This window comes from Lithobates pipiens, unplaced genomic scaffold (assembly GCF_037356315.1).
Source record: "Lithobates pipiens isolate NorthernLeopardFrog02 unplaced genomic scaffold, aLitPip1_a1.2 Scaffold_16, whole genome shotgun sequence".
Classification (NCBI taxonomy): domain Eukaryota; kingdom Metazoa; phylum Chordata; class Amphibia; order Anura; family Ranidae; genus Lithobates; species Lithobates pipiens.
In genome coordinates, this window is record NW_027507748.1 from 291881686 (window position 1) to 291902645 (window position 20960).

A 20960-nucleotide genomic window follows, 5' to 3' on the forward strand; every position below is an offset into this window, starting at 1 on the left:
GGCAAAGATCAGGGGTGACAAAGGGCACCCCTGTCTTGTCCCCCTCTCTAGAAAAATCCTATCTGAATATTCATTATTAACCCTAATTCTAGCACTAGGGCCGTTATACAGGGTTTTTACCCATGCAATAAGATTAGGGCCAAACCCAAATTCCCTCAGTACCCGCCAGATATAGGGCCATTCTAAACTATCGAAGGCTTTGATTACATCTAAAGCCATTATTGCCTTATTGCCATCATTCTCTATAGGTACCTGCATATTAAGATATAATCTTCTTATGTTTGTGCTTGTAGTTCTGCCTGGGATAAAACCTGTTTGGTCGGAGTGTATCAGCCTGGAAATAATTTTATTCAATCTAATGGCTAATACTTTGGCTAATATTTTAGCATCCGCACAGAGAAGGGAAATGGGTCGATAGGACTGTGTTTCCAATGGGTCCTTCCCCTCCTTGTGTAAGACTATTATTGTTGCCTCAGTCATTGAAGTCGGCAATCTCCCCTCCTTTTTTGCCCAATTAAATACTTTAAGGAGCTCTGGAAGCAATATTTTACTGTAATATTTATAGGTTTCCAAAGGAAGACCATCTGGCCCTGGGGATTTCTTATTAGCCATTTCTGCTCCTCAATTGTTAATGGGGCTTCCATTATCTCATTCTCCTACTTTGTTAGGGAAGGCATTTTGATATTCGAAAAGAACCTATCCATATCCTCGCCAACCTCTGTCCCCCGTGAAGAATACAGTTTGGCATAGAATACCCTAAAGGTATCAATAATCACTGAGCTCTGTGCTGATATTTCTCCTTTCTCAGTCCTTATCACTGGGACAGTGGATGGCGAGGAGTTACTTCTTACAATCTGTGCCAACATCTTTCCTACTTTTTCCCCTTCCCCATATTCCACTTGTTTCTGGAACAATCTTTTATTCTCTATTTTCCTAATAACGACTACCTTGTGTTCCAGTTGTTTCTCTAACCATATTTTTTTTTTCTCTGGGGTGGGGTTTTCTATATAGGCTCTCTCTGCTATTACTAGATCCCTTTTAACCCTATTCTCCCATTCATTAGATGTTTTCTTAACATTCGCTACCTGTTGGATAAGAATACCCCTAAGATAGGCCTTCAATGCGTCCCATATTACTCCTATCTCTGCAGACCCACTGTTAAACTCCACAAACTCTGCCACACTAAACAGCACCCTCTCGGGGTCCCCAATTAGCTCAAACCACACTGGATTCATATTCCATACTCTTGGGGGCTTTATCCCCCCTAGATTTACCGAAACTGTCACTAGCGAGTGATCTGACACCCCTCTAGGTTGATAAACTATTTCCCTTACTACACGGCTTGCCTCCTCATTCCCAAGGACTAAATCTATCCTTGAGAGTGAGGAGTATGAGCTTAAGAAACATGAGTATTGTAACTGGTCTGGGTTACGCATTCTCCATATATCAGACAGGCCCCCCTCCCGCAAAAATCGAGACAGCCGGGTCTCAGCCTCCGTTTGCATATATATTCCTGGTGGAAACCTATCCTGGCTTTTATTTATAACCTCATTAAAGTCTCCCATTACTATAACAGGAATCCCCGATTTATCCGCTATAAATTCCATCAAACAATATAAAACTTCCATTTTAAATGGGGGAGGAATGTAAACATTTGCAAAAACATACTCCTGATTTTCAATTACACAGTGTAAAAAGATAAACCGCCCTTCTTTGTCTATATTGATCTGCCGACAGGAGAACGCCACCTCTCTCCTTACCAACACGGCCACTCCCCTCGAATAAGAGGTGTGGACTGAATGGTACTGGACTTGAAATTTCCTACTCTGAGTTTTTAATATGGTTTCTTTAATTAGGTGTGTCTCTTGTAGGCAGATCAATCCTACTCCACACTTTTCCAGGGTGTCAAACACTACTGCTCTTTTTACAGAGGCTCCCAGCCCTCGGACATTCCAAGAGCCAATATTCAAAACTCTAGACTGCATAACTCTAGGAAGTGTGGAAAAAGAAAAAAGAAGAGCGAAAAAGGAGTAAAACCTGGAGGCTCAAAATTAACATTTAAATTCCCTGAATTCCCTGACGTTGAGCAGAAATAATCCCTGCTTCTCCCTCTATAGTTCATACCGAGGAGGAGAATGCAAGGGGGGGATGTAAAAAGGAAAGTGCAATCCCACTTAATGAGTACTTTGATAAAGCTATACCATCTTTTATACTCCCTAGTGTCATCCCTTCTCAGTCTCCTCTTGTGAGCATGAGATCCAAACCTTCTGTCTACACACACCATTACCCCGTGTTTACTCATTACTTTTAAATTAACATCTATAACTGTGCAAGTATTACCCATTTCCTTTTCCTGAATTTTGTATGCTTCCATTTTCCCTGTTCCCTCCCCCCTACCCTCTCCATACCTATCTAGGTTACCCCTAGGGGTTTTTTCCGTGACCGCTACACTCCCACACGTACCCTCATGCTCCCCCCTCCCCCCTCCTTCTCTCATACTTCCATCCCCACCCACCTCCCACTCCCCCCCAATACTCAACAACCCCCCCCTTTGACCCTCCCCTTTCTCAAGCATAAATTCTTACTATATTGTGTGTCATTCTCTACACCCTGACTTTAGTGTATCATCTTCCCTTTCTTCATTTACAGAGCACCCGTTACATCCCCCCTTCGCTAATCTTCCCCTCTCCCGATAAGAGAGGGAGGGGAAAGGAGAGAAAAAAGAAAAAAAAAAGAAAAAAAAAGAAAAAGGATAAATGAAATGAAAAGGGGGTCATACACATACATATATAAAAAAGAAAAACACATCACTTCTTCAATAACTGATCTCCCTTCTCCTGCATCCATGCTTCTACCCTTGCCGGCGTGTCAAAAAATAAGGTCTCTCCTAATGCTACTACCCGTAACCTTGACGGATAGAGCAGAGCATATGTAATGTCCAATTTCTGGAGTCTGCGCTTGACTTCTATAAACTCTGCTCTGCGCTTCTGCAGATCAGGGGAAAAGTCAGAGTAAAACGAGATTTTGGCGCCCTTGTAGATGACACTCCCCATCTCCCTGGCCCTCCGAAGCAAAACAACCTTATCCCGGAAATTCAAAAATTTGATTAATACAGATCTAGGCTGACCCCCCCGATGCATGATTCTAAGCGGAACTCTGTGTGCCCTTTCAATAGCAAATTGTTGGGAGAAAGACTCTCTGCCAAATACTTCAACAAGCCATTTTTCCAGAAACTCAGCTGTGTCAGAGCCTTCACACTTCTCGGGGAGGCCTACCAGTCTTATATTGTCCCTGCGGAGTCTGTTTTCCAATTCATCCAGTTTCCCTTCATATTTGCCCATCTGTATTTTTAAATCTTTGACCTCTTGATTTAATGGATACACCTCATCTTCAATCTGAGAAATTCTACCTTCTGCTGCTGTTAATCTGTCAACCGTTAACTGAAGTTCCTGCCGTATAAAGGCCAGCTCTTCTTTAATACTTCTTGTTTGATCGCATAGCTCCAATAATGATTGTTTACAAACGTTAACAGCCCCAAGGACCTCCTTCAGCGTCGGCTCTTCTTCACCATTTATTGGGTGTACCAGCATGGGATCTGTCTCTGATCTTCCAATTGCTCCCGCATTTTTGTTATTTATATGTTTTACGCCTGCTTGTGACGGTTGCCCTTGACTCTTTCTATCCGTTGGAGGTTTCACTAGACTCCCCTGTCCCCCCTTGGTTGGCGTATTATCGGGAGTATGAGCATGGGCATATTTTTCCAACTTGGCCGCAGCAGCTATCCCAGCTGTTGTTGCAGTAAACTGGGGGTCTTTTTCTTTATCTTTTTCTTTGGCAGATCTCAAAGATTGCGCCCCCACATTTTCCTGCCTGGCATGCTCCTCCCCCCTCCTCCTTGCAGACATCGTTCAAATCCGCAAGTGTCCCCGAGAGAAAAAACAAAAAAAACAAAACAAAAAAACAATATCTCTTTTGAAGGGGGGTAAATTTCCCTAGGCCAAGGCAAAAAAAAAAAAAAAAAAAAGAAAAAAAGGAGAGGTCAGCTTCAGCTACTCCGCAGTTAGTCCAGAACTTTAAGAATGAATGAGCTAATTTGAGCTAATTTCTTAAAGGGCAAGCAGCAGCAGCAGGAGCTATTTTTCCAGTATATGTATTTATATATTTCTTTCTTTCTTTACTGCAACACTTTCCCCAAGGATAATACGGCGTTCACAACAACTCCCCTCTTACTTCTCCTTTAATTCAGCTCAAAAGGGGCAATGATGGGGGGGATCTGGCATGAAATAAAACGTCTCTCCACAGTCACTGCATAATAATATATCTATGCCTTTAAATTTCTTCGCTGGGTTTAGCTGACTTTTACCTGGAAGTGGCTGTACCTCATCCCCAGTCTCAGTGATGTGGCTCCTCTCTCGAGCGGATCTCACGGGGTTTCACCTCCAGGGGCTGAGCTGAGAAATCTCTCCTCCGTTCACACTCCTCCACACACCGCCGGTGCTCGAGAGACCCCACCGCTCCGCCACTCCGCCACACTCTGCCTCTCCCGACCGTCAGCAACCACTGCTGGGCACCGCAGATCCCCCCAGCACACCAAGCCAGAGCCTTCTCCGTTAGGGAGATCAAACGGGGATGTCACGGGCGCCGCTGATACCAGCTCCCGTCAGCGTGCAGTGAGAGCACACATCTCTCTCGCACTCACTCCTCACACTTCGCCGCCATCACCATCCGGTCACGCCCCCCCATGTTCAATACTTTTACCTTTTTTTTTCTTTTTTTGAAAAGCCTGTGGCGTGCAAAACACACCCAAAACCTTCCACCTGGTGCCAAAAAAAGTGCACACACATCAAGAGTGAACACAAAAACGTGCAACGGGTGTCCTACTGTCCTCCACTAGGAAGGACCTTACCCTGATCCCCGGTGCGTTAGGCTCCAGACGGGGACTGAGGTACCAATACATGGCCCATCTGGCCGAAACCAGACGACTGCTTTTCTCCGGAAGGTGTGCCGAAACAGACCCACCCAGGTACTTGGGTAGGGGCTCCCCCGAAGGAAGACCCCACAAAGAGAAGGTGAACCAAGCCAGAAGGCCTATGTCCACCCTCCCACAAGACTTTCAGGGTTGGCCCGAGGACCCGGACCCTACTCATCAAACGTGCAGGTGACAAACATAAAACGTGACAAAACACACACAAATAAAATAAATAAAGTGGGAAAGGGATAGTGAAAAAGGAGAGTGAAAAGGTGGCCATTGTGTAATACAATGACCAGGCCCCCCGGCCAGGAATCAAAAATTCCTCTGGTCCTAGCCAAAAGGCATGGCCCTAGAGGCAGGTGTGAAAAGATGTGTTATAGTAACGTGACCAAGGTGCCAAACATCAGAGTGATTAAATCACAGTGAAAGTAAGGCACCCCTGAACTGCCACTTCAGGGGCACATCACCATAGGCTTTTCAATAAAAGCATCCTGGCCCCCCAGCCCAGACCACAGCAGCCCCCACCCCAGCCAGAAAGGCATGGACATCCAGGAGCTTAGTGAGAGCCCTTTGCCATCAGGCCTCACCCTCGCTCCCATCACTCCTACCTAATTACATTCAGGAAGTACTGGCCGTTCCCCCGGTGGGAGAAAAAGGAACCAACGTTCCCTCCCGAAAACTGACCGGAGCTAAAGCTACCCCAATCCAGGCCAGAAGGCAGGGTCCCCTCCCCTGGCGCTGACCAGTGGTTCTCCATCCTCATCAGAAGGCTTCCCTTTCGGCTACGAACCGCTCCAGGTTACCTTCACACCAGCAGGTTTTGCATAGCAACCGCCACCCCTGCTCCACCTCGCTGTAGAACAGGGACGGAAGCAAGCGCCACCTCCTGGTAACTGATAAGAACAGATACTACACTTGATCTTAGCCAAAAGGCAGAGAAGCGATACTTTTACCTTGTGTCATTCAATTTTATTACACAACACTTCATTTCTGAAGGTATTTGTGTGGTTTCTTTGTATGTCTGGATTGCATAGGTTGCTACCGACATGTGGTGAAAATTCAATGTCAATAGTACCTTTAGTAATATATTTACCTAGAAAGATTATGATGTGTTCAATAGTTATTTTACCCGCTGTGTTTTAGATTTAATCCCTTCCCGCCAACATACGCATTTATGTGGCCTCAGCTTTCGGGGGTCATACCGGGATGATGCCCGTAGCTGCAAGCATTATTCCAGTACCGTTTTTTTAGACGGGGCGGGCAGCTTTCCAGGGATAACAAACGATGCAGCTAAAAGCCGCTCAGTTGTTATCCTGGAGGAGCAGGAGGGGACATCCCCCCTTCCGCTGCTCTTACTGGGCCTCCCGTCCCACCGGGAGACCCGATCCTCGATCCGCCACTTCCAGGGGCTGGAGACAGACTGGCACAAAGCTGGAAATGGCTTTGTTCTAGTCTTCTTTCTGTAAACACGGAAGTGACATCACAACGTCACTTCCATTTTACTCGGCTGCCAATGGCGCAGTTTTAAAAAATATATACAGTATTCAGAATCGCCGTTTTCGCCAATATGAATACTTTGAAGTGCAAAGGAGGGATTTGGGGTATTTTAGACCCCTGATCCCTCCATAAAGAGAACCTGTCACCACCTATTACTTTCACAAGGGATGTTTACATATGTTATGTATATGTAAACGGTGTTCAAATCACACATGTGAGGTATCGCCACGATCGTCAGAGCGAGAGCAATAATTCTACCACTAGACCTCCTCTGTAACTCTAACCTGGTAACTGTTATTTTTTTTTAAAATGCCTTATGACTTCCGGTTTGTCCGGTTGTATATGTGGATACCATTGTGACATATTGGTGACGTATTCTATGTAATTCCTTGTTTGGCCAGAGGAGTCAGTGTTGGCTGTTTACTATGTCTCCATGGTTTCCTTTTACCCACAATGCCTCTAATGATCGGCGTCGTCATTATAGGGTATTAAAAGCAGGTGATGTACGTCACTCCATCACCGCTGAAGTCCCGCCCCCTGGGATGTAACGCGTACGGGACCACATGACCTACATGACGTCACCCGCATCCTCCGTTCATCCTCGTGGAAACTTTGCTGTATATCCTTAGTACTGAGGGACAGTGCATGTTTTTGTAAGTGAAATCTTTTTGATAAATACATTTTATTGCATCAAACAGAGAGCACTATTTGTACCACTATTATCATTTTATGTACGAACATGATGGAGCCTATGATCAGGATGCATGAGACCTTACGTTACTAGTGTGTACACCTGTCTCCGGTGATCCAGTAATTGGGCGGACCAGTATATGTACCCTTGTGAAGGGGCTGCCTGTTTGACCTAACTGATTCACTCAGGGGTCCATACATTGAGGTGAGCGGTTAGTACTTACTATCGGTGGAGGCTGTCACTGGTTTGAACGTTTACCATGCCTGTTATTTATAGGATCACCACATATGGACACTTGATGGTGCTCTCTTATGGACTTTTATATGTTTTGCTCTAATTGTTTTGTTTACACTGTTTATATTATATTTTTTTAAATGTCGGCTGTGGAGATTTTTAGGTACCGTAGTTCGTCGCCATGTCATGAGTGTGCGCAATTTTAAAGAGTGACATGTTTGGTATCTATTTACTCAGCATAACATCATCTTTTTACATTATACAAATTGCAATAACTTTACCATTTTGTTTTCTTTAAATTCATGAAAGTGTCTTTTTCCCCAAAAAGTTTAAAAGAGCATTTAAAAGACTTCTGCACAAATACCGTGTGCCATAAAATATTGCAACAATCGCCATTTTATTCTATAGATTCTCTGCTAAAAAATATATACATAATGTTTGGGGGTTCTAAGTAATTTTCTAGAAAAAAAATACAGATTTTAAAGCGGGAGTAAACTCAGTTTCAAAAAACACTTACATTCCCAGCATGCCGGAAATGGTAACTTTCACATTGGTTGTGCTCTCAACCAAACTTTCAAACCATCCAATGGCTGGTTTCATAACTGATCACATGTGCAGAATTATGGCAGTTGAAGAATCATTAGAGGTCAAGATGGCAGCTTCCTTGACTGAAAACGATAGAGTGGTTTACTTCCACTTTAACTTTAACTAAACACCAAAATAGGCTCAGTCATGAAAAGGATATATATATAGTTGGCATTTTGGTATTACAGGGAATTGATTTTGTAGGGAAATACTCCTGCCCAGCAAGTCCTTTTTGAAGTTCCTAGTGGCGCCAACTCTCCTGCCCTCTGATTGGATCCAATCTGCACCTCTTACTGTGGGTGTCAAGTGCAGGCACTTTCTCACAAAGCTGCTCCAACAACACAGTGGCAGCGAGGAGAGGAACTGGCTCTAATTCACACAGCTCCACCCTGGTGGGGGAGGCAGCAGGGAATTCCCAATTTTATTTTATAAAACAGCTTGTAAAATTGTTATTCTCTTTTTTTATGTAATTTGTCCTGGAAACATGCATGCCATATTGCTAATGAACATTGTATTGTTTTTTTTCCCTTTAGACTTTTGAACAAATTTATAAGTGGGATGCTCTTTGATGTTACATTTACCTTCAACCGGTTTCCATTGAAGATACAGCACAGAGCCGTTGACCTTGCAAAAGAGAAAATGTTGAAAGATGCCCTATTCCCCACATATTCAAACAAGAAATGCATTGTTAACATAGGAAGGCTAAGGTAAGGCTCAAGCTTACGAAACACATTACTGTTGTAGCACTAACCCCCGAAGGAGTTGCTGGTTATTTTTGGGCTTACCGTTACCTTCTGTTCTCCTTGTGGCACATCTAGGGGATGTCCCGTGGTAAATAACCCAGTAACTTGAGACTGACAATAGATCCACTTGAATGGATTTTATTTGCAAAACTCAAACCATTGAACAGTCTTTCAACTTGGGATCAGAGGGTTGGAAAGGAAGTTCAGGTACTCTTATGTCAAAGTCCAAAAAACATTAAAAAGCTTGCTTTGACTGCATCCAGAGAATAGCCATTCGCAGCTCGATGAACACTCAGGTTGGACAGTCCCTCTCTCACAAGGCCTAGCAGCCAACAAGGTGCTTATCAGGAACAAAGTCTTTGTCACAGACGTTGTTGCAGAACACGTAGGGAATCTAAGCTTTAGAACACTTACAGGATACCTGGATCTTTCAGCCTGCTTGGCGATATCCACAAGACCGAATTCTCTTGGTTGCTTCAGCCCTTCCAGGCTCTTGTTAAGAAAACCAACCCGTACGTGGTGTTCTTCTAAAGAGTCCTCCCCTGGAGTGCTTGAAGTACACTGGGTCTCTCCCGGACCGGAGACGGCACCCAACCACCACCTCAGAATCCTCCTTTAGTTTCCCTGCCTCGGGCTAGCTAGCCCGAGACATTAAAGTTGGGTGGATCCGCACCCCAGGCCATAGCCTTCCTGGGGGCTGGTCAGGAGGACCAGGACCATGTAGCACTTCATACTGGACCGGAACCCTGAATCACGTGACATCCGCATCTTAAATACCCTCTCCCAGAGGGCACAGCGAGAGGGCCACTCCCACTGACCTGGCCCCGAAAGAAGAGTAATTTAAGCACCTGACCAGACCATAGTTCCACGCCTGCCAGAAGAGACAGTGGCCCCTGTGACCAGGCTGAACATTTCACAGTCCAGTTGGACTGATGCTGAAGTCCAATTTAGACAATTATACCTAAACCAAACTGCAGTTTAGACAACTTTAATTTTAGAAAAAACGCATAGCGCATGCTCTTCAGAAGCCGCCACTACACTGTGATTGCAAATTTTGGTCTTCTACTTTTTAATATAGCAATACATCAGGCACATTTCTTTGCATTCTTGTGGTTATTTGTACTCTGTGGAGAAAAAAGCTGTGTGTACTGTGAAAACTTTTAAAATATTGCTGTCCATGTTTTCAGTATCTAAAGTAAAATCCCTTTGCAGGAAAAAGTCCCGCCCCTGTCACTAAGCCCCATTTTATCTGCCAAACTCCTGTACCAAAAGGACATATTTACGTAAAGGCTAATTTTAGTTAAAAAAAAAAGGGACATTTTGTATCCTTCTATGTATCTGGTGTGTCTCTTGTGCTGCTGGTCCTACTTTCCGTCCCCTGATTCCCTCTACTACCCCCACTGCTGTAGTCTTCTAGTTCAGGGCTGATTTTTAATTTTTTTATTAAACTTGGACTATAACCTCCCACATGGGGAACTAAATTACCTCTTTTGCACTCTGCCAGTTTAACGTGGTTGTAAACGTTTGTTTTCTTTTTTAACCACTTAACAACCGGCCATTGCCGATTAACGGCATCAGGGCGGTTGTTTAACTCTGAGAGGCCGTTAATTAACGGCCTCCCAGAATTCTGCTCTCGCGCGCCCCCTGGGGCGCGCACACGAGAGCATCCGTGACCGCTGGGTCCAGTGGACCCGGCGCATCACGAATCACGGTAAACGGCCGCTCATCGCGGCCGTTTACCACGTGATCGCTCCGTCAAATGACGGAGTGATCACTTGTAAACAAGCCGGCGTCATGTTATGACGCCGGTTCCTCCCTCCCCCTCTCTGTACCGATTGGTACAGCGGAGGGGGAAGAGATCGGTGTCAGCAGCGATGTGGGCTGCATCTGCAGTGCCCACATCGCTGCTCACCGAAAATTAACCCCTCAATTCCCTGCAAATACTCTGCAATACTCTGCAATTCCCTGCAAATACTCTGCATTACTCTGCAATTCCCTGCAAATACTCTGCATTACTCTGCAATTCCCTGCAAATACTCTGCATTACTCTGCAATTCCCTGCAAATACTCTGCATTACTCTGCAATTCCCTGCAAATACTCTGCAATGCCCTGCAAATACTCTGCAATGCCCTGCAACACTCTGCAATGCCCTGCAACACTCCGCAATGCCCTGCAACACTCCGCAATGCCCTGCAACACTCCGCAATGCCCTGCAACACTCCGCAACGCTCTGCAATACCCTGCAACACTCTGCAACACCCGCCAATACCCTGCAACACTCTGCAATGCTCTGCAACCCCCGCCGATACCCTGCAACACTCTGCAATGCTCTGCAACCCCCGCCGATACCCTGCAACACTCTGCAATGCTCTGCAACACCCGCCAATACCCTGCAACACTCTGCAATGCTCTGCAACCCCCGCCAATACCCTGCAGTACTCTGCAACACCATGCTCTGAGATACCCAGCCATAGTCGGTGATACCCTGCAATACCCAGCCATAGACATCTCCCGCCGCCCTCCGGTGCTTCTACCGAATCGCTAATACGATCAAAGCCAGAATCTTTTTTTTTTCAGGCTTCCCAGCTTAGAGGTGAGATGTGGGTCTTATTGACCCCACATCTCACTGTAAAGAGGACCTGTCATGCCATATTCCTATTACAAGGGATGTTTACATTCCTTGTAATAGGAATAAAAGTGATCAAAAAAATAATTTTTGGGGAAAAAAATGTCAAACTAAAATAAATAAAGTAAAATGAACAATAAAAAAAAATGTTTTTTTTAAAGCGCCCCTGTCCCCATGTGCTCGCATGCAGAAGCGAACGCATGCGTAAGTCCCGCCCACATATGAAAACGGTGTTCAAACCACACATGTGAGGTATCGCTGCGAACGTTAGAGCGAGAGAAATAATTCTAGCCCTAGACCTCCTCTGTAACTCAAAACATATAACCAGTAAAAAAAATGTAAATCGTCGCCTATGGGGATTTTTAAGTAGCGACGTTTGCCGCCATTCCACGAGCGTGTGCAATTTTGAAGAGTGACATATTAGGTATCTATTTACTCAGCGTAACTTCATCTTTCACATTATGCAAAAATTGGGCTAACTTTACTGTGTTTTTTTTTTTTTAAGCACAAAACAGTTTTTTTTCCAAAAAAAAGCATTCGAAAAATTACTGCGCAAATACTGTGCGAGATAAAAAGTTGCAAAGACCACCATTGTATTCTCCAGGGTGTTTGCTAAAAAAACATATATAATGTTTTGGAGTTCTATGTAATTTTCTAGCAAATAAATGATGATTTTTACATGTAGGAGAGAAATGTCAGAATTGTCCTGGGTGCTCCAGAACACCTGATGGCGCTCCATGCATGTTGGGCCTCTGTATGTGGCCACGCTGTGTAAAAGTCTCACACATGTGGTATCACCATACTCGGGAGTAATAGCAGAATGTGTTTTGGGGTGTAATTTGTAGTATGCATATGCTGTGTGTGAGAGATAACCTGATAATATGACAATTTTGTGAAAAAAAAAAAAAAAGTAAAAAGAATCTTGATTTTGCAAAGAATTGTGGGAAAAAATGACAATTTCAAAAAACTCATCATGCCTCTTACTAAATACCTTGGAATGTCTTCTTTCCAAAAAGGGGTCATTTGGGGGGTATTTGTACTTTTCTGGCATGTTAGGGTCTCAAGAATTGAAATAGGCCGTCAGTCCTTCAGGTGTGATCAATTTTCAGATATTGGCACCATAGCTTGTGGACTCTATAACTTTCACAAAGACCAAATAATATCCACCAATTTGTACTTATTTTTACCAAAGATATGTAGTAGTATAAATTTTGGCCAAAATTTATGAAGAAAAAATTACTAATCTGCTAAATTTTCTAACAGAAACAAAGAAAAATTCGTTTTTTACAGAATTTTCGGTATTTTTTCTTTTATAGCACAAAAAAAAAAAAAAACCCAGCGGTGATTAAATACCACCAAAAGAAAGAGTAATTGTCATTCAAAATGCGAGAGCACCGAAAGTTGAAAATTGGTCTGGTTATTAAGGGTGTTTAAGTGCCCAGTGGTCAAGTGGTTAAATAACAAACATGCCTATACTTACCTGCTTACCTGACAACATTGGTTTTGCGCAGAGCAGCTCCGATCCTCTTCTTCTGGGGTCACCTGCCAGTGCTCTAGGCCCCTCCTCTTCATCGGGTGTGCCCACAGAAATCCACTTTCCATGGGGGCACCCGTGCAGGCTTGGCCCCGTCCCTCGCTCCCATGTCACAGCTTTTGTTGACAGCAGTGGGAGCTGTTTGCTCATGCTGCTATCAATCCGTCCAATGAGGAGAGCAACAGCAGCTGCAGCCACTGCTCTCGTGTACATCGCTGGATCGCAATCAGATCAGCCTCAGGTAAGAAAAAGGGTGGTCTAGGGAGGGAGCTGCAGCACATGTGGTTTTTCACCTTAAGGCTTTACAACCACTTTAAGGTCCCTTTTCTTAAAGCACCCACTTACATGCAGGTAATAACTTAGCCGGAAGCTTGGCACTTTTCTGGTGGTATTATGAAAGGGAATATGCATATCAGAAACAATTAAAGTTTACCTTTGAAACAACAGTTCAGCTGCTGATCAGTGGCAAAGTCTTTATAGACGGTTTCTGCTGTCAAAAACCTTTTTGTCTCCTTTCTCCAATATGCTTGTGGTTAAGGCAGGTGTGTTACCAAGACTGTCAGTCCAACATTCCATAACCAATGACAATGCCTCTATAGCCCCTCATGGTTTTCAGAACAGTTAAATCCACTAACCCTAGTGACTTGGCCTAACACTAAAATAAAAACTCAGCTTTTTTGTTCAGCATGAAATATTGGTACAGGAACATCACCACCCATCTGCCATCTGAACTCTACCTTATGTTGTATCTAAACTAAACAACGTCAAACCATAGGCTCAACTTCAAACTACTTAATGTGTGTGTTTCCTCTGTGTACTCCTCCCACACTCTAAATATATTATGGCAGGCTAACTGGCTCTTGTCTACACTGACCCCAGTATATGTGTACATATTACCCATACATAATGTGTCACCTTATTCTACATGCCAGTCCCACACCCAAGCAATCAGGGAGTATCGAGGGAACTAAACCTGGGAACCTATTTCATTTCGTAAACATTTACCAAGAGAATTCAATCAAGTGTATCAAACGTGGTGGCCAAAGGTTTGCTGAGTGTCAGATATAACAAAGTATGCTTTAAAATTTGCAATCATTGCAGTAATCATGATTATCTTTGAGTGAAACCAACAAATATGAGTGGATATAAAATGACCTTTTCCATAATGAATAATATGTTAGCTTGAATTCAAACTGTCATTCATGTAGAAAAATGTACTTCAAAGCAGATACCAGTTGTATGTAAAACCCAAGTTAATGTGATTGTAAAGTCTTGTTTAAAAAAAAAAAAAAAGCTAGCAGCTTTCTATGGGGACACCTGAGCCGAGTCAGAGCTCCATGTGTTCATTTAGACACCCTTGTCTGGCTACACCCCCTTTCTCCCTGATTGGCTGACTGACTTTGACAGTCGCAGGAGCCAATAGCGCTGCTGCTGTGTTTCAGCCAATCAGCAAGAGTGTCCCGAACAGCTAAGGCCGCGTACACACGCACGGACTGTTTGCCCAACCTTGTTCGTCAAACAGTTTCGGCAAACAGTCCGCTCAAAATTTGCATGAGCGGACTTGCCCACACACGAGCGGACTGTTTGACGAACAAGGTTGGGCAAACAGTTCGCTCAACTTTTGAAATGAACGGACTCGCCCACGTAAGGAGGAGGCAAATCCGCCCATTTCGAGCGCGTGTACAGGTAGGCGGGGCCCGCGAAGGAGACGTCGCGGGCTCCGCCGCCTGGAATGGGCTTAAAGGGGAACCCCAACGCCGAAAAAAATCGGCGTGGGGGTTCCCCCAAAGTCCACACCAGACCCTTGTCCGAGCACGCTACCCGGCCGGCCAGGAAAGGGGGGCGAGCGAGCGCGCCCCCCTCCTGAGCCGTACCAGGCCGCGTGCCCTCAACATGGGGGGTGCCTTGGGGAAGGGGGGGCCGCGCGGCCCCCCCACCCCAAAGCACCTTGTCCCCATGTTGATGAGGACAAGGGCCTCTTCCCGACAACCCTGGCCGTTGGTTGTCGGGGTCTGCGGGCGGGGGGCTTATCGGAATCCGGGAGCCCCCTTTAAGAAGGGGGCCCCCGGATACCGGCCCCCCACCCTATGTGAATGAGTATGGGGTACAATGTACCCCTACCCATTCACCTGTGAAATAAAGTACAAAAAAAAACACAACACAGGGGAAAAAATATTTTATTGCACAGCTCCGGGGGTCTTCCGTCTTCGGGGGTCTTCTCGCCGGACTCCTCCGCTATGTGTGTGTAGCTCTTTTACTAGCGGAGGAGTCCGGCTTTCTTCCTCCCCGCCGCCGGCCTCTTCTCCCGACTTCGGGGGTCTTGTCCCCCTCTTCGGTTCTTCTGCCGGGCCACCGCGCCTTCTTGTAGCTCTTTTACAGGCGGTGGCCCGGTCTTCTGTCGCCGCTGCCTTCCGTTCTTCTGTCGCCGCCTTCGGTTCTTCTGCCGGGCCACCGCGCCTTCTTGTAGCTCTTTTACAGGCGGTGGCCCGGTCTTCTGTCGCCGCTGTCGTCGCCGCCGCCGCCTTCCGTTCTTGTTCTTCTTCTTCTTCTCCTGGAGATGTTGACTCGACGAGCTCTCCGGCCGGAATGCCAGGGACACGCTCCGCTGCCACTTATATAGTGACAATGGGGCGGTGTCACATGGTATATGTCACATGGGTTGGTCACATGGTGACCCCGCCCCCTTACGATGTCATAGTCCCCATGTGACATCAACCCATGTGACCAACCCATGTGACATATACCATGTGACACCGCCCCATTGTCACTATATAAGTGACCGCACAGCGCGGCTCTGGCATTCCGGCCGGAGAGCTCGTCGAGTCAACATCTCCAGGAGAAGAAGAAGAAGAACAAGAAGAAGAACAAGAACGGAAGGCGGCGGCGGCGACGACAGCGGCGACAGAAGACCGGGCCACCGCCTGTAAAAGAGCTACAAGAAGGCGCGGTGGCCCGGCAGAAGAACCGAAGGCGGCGACAGAAGAACGGAAGGCAGCGGCGACAGAAGACCGGGCCACCGCCTGTAAAAGAGCTACAAGAAGGCGCGGTGGCCCGGCAGAAGAACCGAAGAGGGGGACAAGACCCCCGAAGTCGGGAGAAGAGGCCGGCGGTGGGGAGGAAGAAAGCCGGACTCCTCCGCTAGTAAAAGAGCTACACACAGATAGCGGAGGAGTCCGGCGAGAAGACCCCCGAAGACGGAAGACCCCCCGGAGCTGTGCAATAAAATATTTTTTCCCTGTGTTGTGTTTTTTTTTGTACTTTATTTCACAGGTGAATGGGTAGGGGTACATTGTACCCCATACTCATTCACATAGGGTGGGGGGCCGGTATCCGGGGGCCCCCTTCTTAAAGGGGGCTCCCGGATTCCGATAAGCCCCCCGCCCGCAGACCCCGACAACCAACGGCCAGGGTTGTCGGGAAGAGGCCCTTGTCCTCATCAACATGGGGACAAGGTGCTTTGGGGTGGGGGGGCCGCGCGGCCCCCCCTTCCCCAAGGCACCCCCCCATGTTGAGGGCACGCGGCCTGGTACGGCTCAGGAGGGGGGGCGCGCTCGCTCGCCCCCCTTTCCTGGCCGGCCGGGTAGCGTGCTCGGACAAGGGTCTGGTGTGGACTTTGGGGGAACCCCCACGCCGATTTTTTTCGGCGTTGGGGTTCCCCTTTAAGCCCATTCCAGGCGGCGGAGCCCGCGACGTCTCCTTCGCGGGCCCCGCCTACCTGTACACGCGCTCGAAATGGGCGGACTTTCCGAGCGGGAACAGTCCGCTCATTTCGAAAGTACAGCGGACAAGCCCACACACGGGCGGACTGTTCGCTCAAACACAGTTTCAGCGGACAGTTTTTCGGAATTTCCGAAAGACTTTGTCCGTCCAACTGTCCGCTGAAACTGTCCGCTGAAAGCCCACACACGGGCGGACTGTCCGCCCAAACACTGTTCAGCGGACAAGGTTGGGCGAACAGTCCGCCCGTGTGTACGCGGCCTTAGACATTCGTGGACATCACTGGAGAGAAAAGGGGTTCAGGTAAGTAATTAGGGGGTTCTGGGAAGGCTGCTACACACAGAACGTTTTTTTTTTTTTAAGATTAAAAAACCTTATTCCTTTACAAGTCCTTTAAACCTTCAACTTTTAGTGTAACCCTTTCTCATCCTGTACTGTGCATGTCCTGTGGATTCTGTTTTTATGCACTCTCCAACAGTGGTTTTGCCTTACAGGCCACTAAAATGATTAGACCAAAGTACGTGCTGCTATAATCAATCTAAATACAAAGGAAGCTGGAACATCACAGGAAGATATACAACCACATTTTTATATGTAACTGTTTGGGTATTCTTACACCCTTCTGAAGCATTAGAAATTTATAAACCATCCCAAATGTAAAACAATATTACTATTGATCAAAAACTAGTATTTTTCTCTACTGTTTCAGATTCAACTTAATTAGAGAAAAAAAATGTGAATACCCATCACGCGGCATCAAAGCTATTAGCTGCTCTGTTTACAATCAGTTCTAACAAAAACTGTCATTATATTCACATAAACAAAATATGGACAATTAAGATGCAAGTTGTCGATGGATGCTATAACAGAGTATTTCCGAGTGATTCTGAGTATTTACGAATGGCTTCAAACCATTTCGAGTGTCAACGGGGCCCCTGCACCGCTGGCCAAATGCGGTACTGCACACCACATTAGCTTGAATTCTGCTAGTTTTGCGAGACAACAATCGCAAACAGAGATTTAACCACTTCATTACCCGCTGTGAGGGGTTAGCTCGGCAGCGGGTGTGTGTGACCCCCTGGATGGGTTCACAACACAAAATCAGGCACAGCAGACAGCGTTGTAGGTGGAAAAAACAAAAGGTGTGGTTTATTTATGCTAAATGCAGTGAAAAATATAACAGTCAAACAAAACAAAAAAAAAAAACATGAAAATAAATCCTGGTCAGCTTGACCTCTAATTACACACATAGATTCCCTGTCTAACAACTGAGTGCAGCCTTGTGCTGCACCAGTCCCTGTCTCTGTTGTAGAGGTTTGCCACACAGGCGTTAACTCACCGCACAGAACAGGTGTCACACTCCCCAGTCTATACAAACACAAAACTGGTTCCAGGATGGAGCATCTCCCTAAGCATGCTGGGGTTTTTTGTAGAGGTCTTAATGAGCCCACTTACTTCAGCTGGGCTCATTAACTCTTCCCCTATAGGACTCCCAGCACTCCCCTCTAGTTGTACAAGTCCGCATAAAGCCTGAATCTAGGGCATACATATTTTCCATCCTGGATACAACTAGGTGATTTTACCTGCCTGCTGCCACATACCCCCCCTCTTGTTTCAACCTTGGGGTTGTAACACAAGCAGTCAGACACGCATGTATCCGAGACAAAGCATCCACATTCACCATTTTAACACCAGGGCGATGCTTAACTGTAAAGTTAAATTCCTGTAGGGCCAGGAACCACCTATTTACCCTTCTATTGGTCTCCTTGTTTTGAGCCATCCACTTTAAAGGCGCGTGATCAGTCACCAGGTCAAAGTGCCTACCTAGCAGATAGTACCGAAGGGAATCTAGAGCCCACTTCACTGCTAAACATTCTTTCTCAATCGTGGCGTAATTTACCTCATGGGACTTCAACTTCCTGCTGAGGTAAATGACTGGGTGCTCTTCCCCGTTCCAGACCTGGGATAACACTGCTCCTAACCCAACGTCTGATGCATCAGTTTGTACAACGAAGTCCTTAGAGAAGTCTGGTGAGTACAACACTGGCTGGCTACATAAGGCTGTTTTTAAGGACTGAAATGCTTCTTCAGCCTCTGGGGACCATTTAACCATGACAGACTCTTTCCCTTTTGTCAGGTTGGTGAGGGGCACAGCCTGAGAAGCAAAATGGGGAATGAATCGTCGATAATAGCCAGCGATTCCCAGAAAGGCTCGTACCTGTTTCTTGCTGTTGGGACGTGGCCAACTCTGTATGGCGTCGACTTTATTGACTTGGGGTTTTATCACCCCCCTCCCAATAGTGTACCCAAGGTATTTGGCCTCCTCCTGTCCAATGGTACACTTCTTTGGATTGGCCATAAACCCAGCTTCCCGGATAAAGTCTAGGACTGCTTGTACTTTTGGCAAATGTGAGACCCAGTCTGTGCTATGGATAATCACATCATCCAGGTAAGCTGCAGCATATTTCTGATGGGGCCTCAGAATCTTATCCATTTTCCGCTGGAATGTTGCCGGTGCATTCTGTAACCCAAACGGCATTCTCTTATATTGGAATGCCCCATCTGGGGTTACAAACGCAGTTTTCTCCTTGGCTGACTCGGCCAGGGGAATTTGCCAATACCTTTTGGTGAGATCAAGAGTTGTCATATATCGGGCTGTTCCCAGCCGGTCAATCAACTCATCTATGCGCGGCATGGGGTAGGTGTCAAATTTTGTAACTTTATTCAATTGTCGAAAATCGTTACAAAACCGCCAGCTCCCATCAGGTTTGGGCACTAGTACGATAGGATTGGACCAGTCACTCTGGGACTCCTCTATCACACCCAATTCCAGCATCCTTTGAACCTCCCCACGTATTGCCTCCCGTCGGGCCTCTGGTATTCTATAAGGTTTTTGTTTTACCCTTTCTCTTGGCGGGGTGATAATGTCATGCTCTACGCCAGATGTTTGTCCCGGCAGCTCAGAGAAAATCTCTTTGTTACGAAGTACAAACTCTTTAACCTCCTGTTGTTGGGGTTTCGATAAGGTGACTGCTATTCCAACCTCAGGAACTAAGCAATTAGACTGGGCTTGTGACAAAGTCTCTGCGACTAGGGATTCCCTATCCCTCCAGGCTTTCAGCAGATTGACGTGATAGATCTGTTCTGGCTTTCGCCTTCCTGGCTGTCTAACCCTGTAGTTCACCTCACTAATTTTTTCAATTACTTCGTATGGACCTTGCCATTTGGCCAGAAATTTGCTTTCAACCGTAGGGACTAGCACCAAGACCCTTTCCCCCGGGGAAAAAGTACAGGTCTTGGCCCCACGGTTGTACACTCTCTGCTGTGCTAACTGCGCTTGGGTCAAATGTTCCTTTACGATTGGCATTACCTGTGCAATTCTATCTTGCATCAGGGCGACATGCTCAATCACACTCCTGTGAGGAGAACTCTCATTTTCCCAAGTTTCCTTGGCGATATCCAGCAGCCCTCTTGGGTGTCTCCCATAGAGCAACTCGAAGGGTGAGAAACCCGTAGAGGATTGGGGTACCTCCCTAATGGCAAACATCATATATGGTATTAGACAGTCTCAATTCTTTTCATCTCTATCCACCACCTTCTTTAACATTTGTTTTAGGGTTTTGTTGAATCTTTCAACCAACCCATCTGTTTGGGTGTGATACACAGATGTACGCAATTGTGTCACTTTGAACAACTTGCATAGTTCTTTCATAACCCAGGACATAAAGGGTGTACCTTGGTCCGTAAGCAGTTCCTTACAAATACCCACGCGGCTAAAAACAGAGACAGCTCTTTGGCTATGGTTTTGGCCGAGGTATTTCGAAGAGGAATTGCTTCCGGATAACGGGTGGCATAGTCCAATATAACCAAAATGTACTGATGCCCCCTAGCGGACTTCATTATCGGACCTACCAAATCCATTGCGATCCTCTCAAAGTGGACCTCAATGATAGGAAGAGGTACCAGTGGGTTACGGAAATGTGGCATAGGTGCCGACTTCTGACACACAGGGCAGGAGGAACAATAATTTTCTGTTTCCTTCATGACCCCAGGCCAATAGAATCTCTGCAATACCCTCTCTCTGGTTTTCACAGTCCCCAGATGACCTCCCAGAATGTGCCCATGGGCCAATTCTAACACCAACTTCCTGTAAGGTTTGGGCACCACAAGTTGCTCAATGGTTTCTTCTGCTCTTTGAGACACTCGATACAGCAGGTCCCTTTCCATAGTGAAGTACGGGTAAGTGCAAGTCTTATCTGGGTTCACTAACTCGCCATCTATTTTCACCACATTTCCCGTGCCTTTATTAGGGTGGGGTCTTTTAAGTGTTCTGTGGAAAAAATTTTCCCTGTGAACCTCA

General features: G+C 46.2%; 1 protein-coding gene and 1 pseudogene across 1 annotated transcript in view; one reads left to right on the forward strand and one right to left on the reverse strand.

The window, feature by feature from the left end:
- The window catches only part of LOC143982644 (putative helicase MOV-10), a 178313-nt gene that overhangs the window by 89837 nt on the left and 67516 nt on the right, over positions 1-20960 (forward strand). The window contains exon 9 of the mRNA XM_077481542.1: positions 8513-8686. Coding sequence (XP_077337668.1) covers positions 8513-8686 — 174 coding nt within the window. The remainder of the gene's footprint in view (positions 1-8512; positions 8687-20960) is intronic.
- Positions 5785-5917, reverse strand: LOC143986355 (U2 spliceosomal RNA; annotated as a pseudogene).